General features: G+C 41.6%; 1 protein-coding gene across 2 annotated transcripts in view; it reads right to left on the bottom strand.

The window, feature by feature from the left end:
- Window positions 1–1,215: 1,215 nt before the first annotated feature.
- The window catches only part of DRG1 (developmentally regulated GTP binding protein 1), a 16,563-nt gene continuing 11,445 nt past the window's right edge, over window positions 1,216–6,333 (bottom strand). For both annotated transcript variants that reach the window (XM_026860002.1, XM_026860003.1), the window contains 8 exons: window positions 6,131–6,254; window positions 5,332–5,507; window positions 4,859–4,928; window positions 4,121–4,290; window positions 3,249–3,379; window positions 2,872–3,039; window positions 1,805–1,927; window positions 1,216–1,336 (listed from right to left, as the gene is read on the bottom strand). In XM_026860002.1, coding sequence (XP_026715803.1) covers window positions 1,237–1,336; window positions 1,805–1,927; window positions 2,872–3,039; window positions 3,249–3,379; window positions 4,121–4,290; window positions 4,859–4,928; window positions 5,332–5,507; window positions 6,131–6,254 — 1,062 coding nt within the window. In that variant the 3' untranslated portion in view covers window positions 1,216–1,236. The remainder of the gene's footprint in view (window positions 1,337–1,804; window positions 1,928–2,871; window positions 3,040–3,248; window positions 3,380–4,120; window positions 4,291–4,858; window positions 4,929–5,331; window positions 5,508–6,130; window positions 6,255–6,333) is intronic.

Below are 6,333 nucleotides of genomic sequence, written 5' to 3'. Positions count from 1 at the left end.
AGCATTGTTCTCGTGTGTAAGTGAAACCTGGGGCTTGAGCTGAATCTGCAGAAAATTTCAACCTTCATTTATCTTAAGAGTGGGGGAGAGGAACAGTCTACTCTGAAGGTAACTGTTCTCACTGAAAACATGCAATGGACTGTGGTTAAATGTTTTTGTACAGCTGGGGTTGAACATAAGGAGTGAGATGTACTCCCATGTACTAAGAAGGGTAAAGGTGGTTCAGTTCTCAGCTTCCACTCATCAGCCCTGTTGGAAGGGGGAAAACCCCAACACTGCTGCAGTAGTTCAGCTCACTTAGCAGTAGATTCCTGCATAAGCTTAGAAGCAATATTAGGGAAAAGGCTTAGACTAGAATCAAGGCTTGAATGTGTTCTTAACAGGCGGAGCAGCAACTACTAGTACAAGGATTTAGTACTTGAATGGGTGTCTGAAATCACTGTACTACTTCGTATGTGTGATAACATGAGGGAGCATTTTTGACACATCTGAGTAAACACCCTTACTTGCTTTTTGTAGGAGGGCAAATGCTAGAGGCTAATGCTTTTTGTTCCTATTAGAGCTCTAACTTTTACTAATTTCTACTAAAAAAAACCACTGCTTTGAGAGCAGCCTGCTTCTTGGTGCAGCTTCTTTAACTTCAAGTTAAGCAGGACATTTTTTTAAGAGAATACCTGGAGGCTTTTAACACAGTGAAACACAAGCATCTGCTTTACTTCCACTGGTATAAACCAAAAAAAGTGACTGCTCCTGAGGAGAATGTACTCTTTCTCACAACTACAGGACTATTAATAGCCCTGATGTATTCAAACACCATTTCAGATTAAGGCAGCTACACCTAGAACTCTGTCCTCTAGCACCATTTGGTAAGATACAGTTCTCCAGCCTCTGCTTTTCATGTTTAGTTCTAACAGAACAAAATAATTCCTGACATTTAAACTTTTCCAATTTGGAAAGACATGCACATGCAGCAGAAATTCATCCCAGGTATCAAAGCTTCCTTGTAAGATTTTTGCCCTCATGAAAGTTACTTAATGGGAGTTTCTCATCTGTAAATTCTATTACAATGGGGGACAGCAGTACAGACTGGCCAGAACCATCAGTTCTGCCATGCAGCAAAGTCCTACCATAAAAAACCAATACCCATTTGTTACAGATTTGATAGAAATGACCTGTTCTTTACCACTTACAACTGATGACAAATTGCAGACACAGTGGCAAACTGTGAGAACAATTTTATTTCTTCACAATCTGAATAACATCCTCATCTTCAAGAGTATGATCTTTACCAACTTTTTGAGGGTTGTGTTTAACAGATGAACCCCAGACCAGTGCACTGAAAGGAGAAGTAAAATCAAATTTAAAAGGCTTAGAAGTATAATATGTGAATAACAGAACAACAGCTCTTTCCATCACAAAGCTAATATAGAAAGCAATGCTTAAGGGCTATTTTTATTCTCCAAGTACCTGGATGAGTGACCTGTGTGAACTGGAGCACAAGCAGATCAATACAAAGTATGAAGTCATCCAAAATACTTATGCATACAGGACAAGGGCCCGTACTGCTGTATCTAGCACTGCTTTCAAATGTACAGAAAAACATTTTCCTCGTAAGAGGAAATATAGCCAAGCAAGAGCATAGGAACATCAAATACAGTATTAATTGTCAGAGGCAGATCTATTCCATTCAACATCAAAAAAAATCAAATCTGTTTCCCCTTCTCGTTTCCAAGAATGAAATAATGTACCAAGAGAAAAAAGACTTTCTACTCTCTATAAATTATTCTTTTAAAATAATACTTACTATTTAAAGTCTTTGATGAGATTTTTGTGGATCTTCATGCAAAAATCCTCCACTGTGGTCTTGCAGTAAGGTAGTACCACGGGAGAGGTGTAGTCTGGGAGCTGCCCTTTAGGTTTGGTGTAGCTATAACACAGAACAGTGAGTCAATACCAAAACCTCCCCTTCTCTTTCAACCCATCATGAAATTTCATAGGTCATTTGCACTGTCCTCCTGGGCAACTGTGCCAAGTTCCACTACTTCGGTGGTGACAACAGATACTCTGTAAATTGTCTGAAAATGCACCTGGGTAGCCAGTGGCTGCAGCAGGATCTGCCTTGTAATTGCAAAGGTTTATCACTACTGAACTTTATACAGTTGTTTAGAAGAAGATGAAACAGGAGTAGTTGGTGGAAAAGAACACCTACAGTATTATGGTTCTGACTTGTGATTTTTTTTTTTGGTAAGAAAACTCAGCATATATTTGGAAAAATACTGACAAAAGTCTAGAGCCTGGATACCTAGACATACTAAATCCCTTTTTACAATAGGTTTCATGTTATCACAAGAAGATAGATACAAGTTTATAAGTATTAACAGATTCATTTATAAATTCATCCAAAGAAATACATTAGAAGTATGAGGTAACCTTAGAATAATTTATAGTAAAAATATCTGAAATGCTAGATAACAGAACTGAATTTATTTCTTTAAGAGAGCTGAATGCATGACAGACTGGAAAGAGGACTACCTCTGAAATTCACAACTTTGCACTAAGTTTGACTAGAACATGTTTTAAGGAATTTTTCAAGAGGTACTTTGGACTTGGTTTCACAAGGTCCTTGTTTAATTCCCCTACAAGTTCAAAACACGGCACTTGTGACTATTAAGAAACTGCCCATCACACAAGAGAAGCACAATTTCTGATTTACAGAGTAAACATACTTCAGTGACAAAAGCCATCATCATGTGAAAGCTAGAGTTCTAAACTAATAGAAAACCATTATAAAATTATCTTCATCCATTTATGAGACATAATAAAGTCTCAGCTTTACACTTAACTCCACAGAAGGCAGCAAGTAGGACTCACATTCGTACTAGCTTCAAGTAGTCCCAAATTTTCTCCAGCAGATCATCAAAGTTCCAGCGATGATGAGCAGATATTGGTACACAGTGGGGTACTTTGTAAATAATATCTAACTCCTCAATGGAAATTTGGTCAATTTTATTTAGGACGTAAATGCATGGGATGTAAACCCTGCAAAAAAAAGGAAATACCATTACAGCAGCCTGGAGCAGTACACTGCTACCTTCATTGGAAAGAAAAAATCTACATTTTTGTAAAAGGATATCCCTATGTTGATACCACATTGCTAGCTTAGCTTCTGTGGGAAGCAAACCTGAGAGACAATTCTTTTCTTTGTAATATAAACTGTCAGTATGCCAAAGCCGGGGTCCCAACAGTACCTGTTTCCTTCAACGACGTCAATCAGGTCATCAGCAGTGGCGTCACTGCGCAGTGTGACATCAGCATTGTGAATTTTATACTCTGCTAAGATGCTCTTCACTGTTTCAGTATCCAACTCACTCTGAGGACACTGAATGTAGACATAATATTAAGGAATGCAAGAGTTTACAGTCAAATCAAGTATTACAATTAATAATGCTATCACCTAGTTATTGCTGCATATAGATTACTAGAAGCAATAGCTGCATTGTCAGTTATTGGACTTGACTATCATTGTATCACACACAGTTCATCTCAGGAGAGCAAAAAAAAACCATTTAAATCGTAACAGCTTTATTTATATTAATGCCCCAGTGAGAGCAGCAATCAGACATTTCCAAAGTAGTTTCCTGTCAGCCTAGGCCCAGTTGCAGTGCACACCCATCTACTAGTTCAGTGCCCAGACAGCTACACGTTAGGTACTTGGATCCCAGAGCACAGTTCTGATTTTTGGTATCTCTGGCTGTTTCTATGCTTTTAAAGATTCAGCGGGAAATGGAAAATGGGGAGTAGTCCAGGTTGCAAGGCCTGGAACTCAGCAATCTTCTCCAGATGAGTACTGTAGCCACCAAGCAAGAGGCAGTTTTTTCACAGTCTCTTTTGGGCCTCGGAACTTGTAACTTGCGTGCCTCTGCCGTGGATGGGGTCAGGCTCCCAGGACAGGCACGGATGGCCTCCAAGAAAAATAGCTGACCACAGCACAGTGCAGCTGATCAGCTTCTAAAGAAGTCCTAGCATGGGGATGGTCCCAGGCATACCATTAACTGCAAATGCCTCTTTCTCCAAGCAATTTTTCTTTTTTAATCTTGGTTAAAGACAACTTCCAACTTACTGTGGCTGTAAGGTTAATGCCTCCTTTATCCTTTTTTTTAAAGCCGATATTGGGGGGCTTACTATTCAGACGAATTCCAAATCCCTCCAGTTCATTCTCAATGATTTTCTTGTGACCAAGGGGTTTCAGCACATCCAGAACAATGAGAATGAGATTACAGGTTCGAGCAACTAAGAATCAGAAAAAGGAAGTCATCTGTCAAAAAAGTACACTCACACGATCTGAGACAAGACACCACAAAATATGGCTCAGTGGACTGATGACAATATTAACCCCCCCAAAGGCCAGTACATTGCTAATCTTTAAATTCCAGTATCAGATTGCAGTTTGTAGAGCTGGCCAAGCATCACTGATAGACAGATCCTTACACGTTGTAAGAATCACAGAGGCTGGAAGAATCCTCCTTCCTGTCCACATTCAGACCCCAGATTGATGACAATAAGCTAGGTAAAGAAATGAAGACAGCAGCCTTGCTTGTTATGGGATCACATCTGCCTTCAAACTTGGTAATGTACTTTCACTCCAGTGCCACACAGAGCACGAACTCAGCAAATGCGTAAAACCAGAACTGAAAACAGACAAAATGAGAACAGCTACTGATTCACAGCAGGCAGCTCAATTCTAGCATACAATTCAGCTTTTTAAAGACATCAGAAAGGGTGATTCAACCCTCCACTCTCATCAGATGTACTAACTGAACCAGCGATAGGATGCTGCCTCCAGCTCAAATATACTCACCGGCAATGACTTGCCGTCCTCTGCCTTTACCATCCTTGGCACCTTCAATAATTCCCGGGAGATCAAGCAGCTATTTGTTCAGAGGAAGGAAAGTCACTTATGAGAAAAATATTTTTCTTCATGGAGAAAATAAATCCTACTTTTACCTTTCTCCTACACTAGCTGACTCTACTGCAAATCTGAATAGAATATGGCAAAATTGTTTCCCCTTTCATGCCTATCTATTGTATTATCCCATGTGCCCTATTGGTACAATGCAACAGACCATCACAGAGAGAACATAAGAACTATCACAGGAACTTCTTCCCAGAGCAAAGTGAAAAGCAGGGTAAAATTGGTACCTCGTGGAAACATTTCCAATATATTCTCACCCATTTCTGCATGTCACTTCTAGCCTGCTAATGTGAGGCTAGACCATTCTGCCATAACACCATTGCATATACCATCTCATCCTCACAGATAGAAGATCTCACCTGTATCTTTGCTCCTTTGTACCTAATGACTCCAGGCACAGTAGTTAGCGTAGTGAATTCATATGCTGCCACTTCAGAGTATACACCAGCAAGATTGCTTAGAAGTGTAGATTTCCCCACTGATGGAAAACCCACAAACCCAATTCGGGCATCACCTGTCTTTGCAACATCAAAACCTGCAAATAAGGAGCAAAAACATTTCTTTAAAAATGGTCATTTTCTACCTTCTAAGGTTCTGGACAGCAGTCCCTCTATTACTTTTAATATTGCCAGAGTGAAGGCCAAGTAAGCTTCCCTACAAGGGGGATGCGAGTATGAAGTACAGAGTTCATCATCTATATTGCCTTGCACCACTCTGTATAACGCTCCATGGCATGTACCTGTCAATAAAGCGTGGGCTGCAAGGCTTCCCAGTGGGCTATACTTGACTTGAGTGTAGGTGGCGCATTCCCTCTAAGCTGCAGCTTAGACAATTCCCACCTTTATACATAAAATTAAGTGGCTGATGCAAGAGGCTTCTTCATGTAAAACCCCTAAGACTATACAAAATTATATTAGCCAAAATGCAGAAACCCTTTCATTTACGCTTCAGCAAGGGCTCTACCTCAAAGCCCTTAGACCACGGCTGAGGTCCTGTACTGGAAAGGGCAAGAAGGAGATAAGGTTGCTCCGGTTTACTCAGCAGATGGTCTGACACGATTTAAGCAGACAAGAGCCTCCCCCGTTAGGTCGATTTCCGTCACACACGCCGCACTTCGGCAGGGAGGAGCGGCCGGAGCCTTCCCGCAGCACAACGCACCTTCCCCGGGGCCGCCCCCGCCGCCTCCCTTGGGGGTGATGAGCTCCCGGCGTAGCTTGGCCAAGCGGGCCTTCAGCAGCCCCAGGTGGTGAGCCGTGGCCTTGTTCTTCTGCGTCCGGGCCATCTGCAAGAGCACGGAACCGAGGACTCACACCCCCGGGAGAGGCTCCGCCGGGCCGCACCTCCCCTCGGCTGCCGTGCGG

This window comes from Athene cunicularia, assembly GCF_003259725.1.
Source record: "Athene cunicularia isolate RWA chromosome 15 unlocalized genomic scaffold, athCun1 chr15_part1, whole genome shotgun sequence".
Taxonomy (NCBI): Eukaryota; Metazoa; Chordata; class Aves; order Strigiformes; family Strigidae; genus Athene; species Athene cunicularia.
The sequence above is the reverse complement of the archived record's forward strand: the minus strand, read 5'-3'. Positions and strand labels throughout refer to the sequence as shown.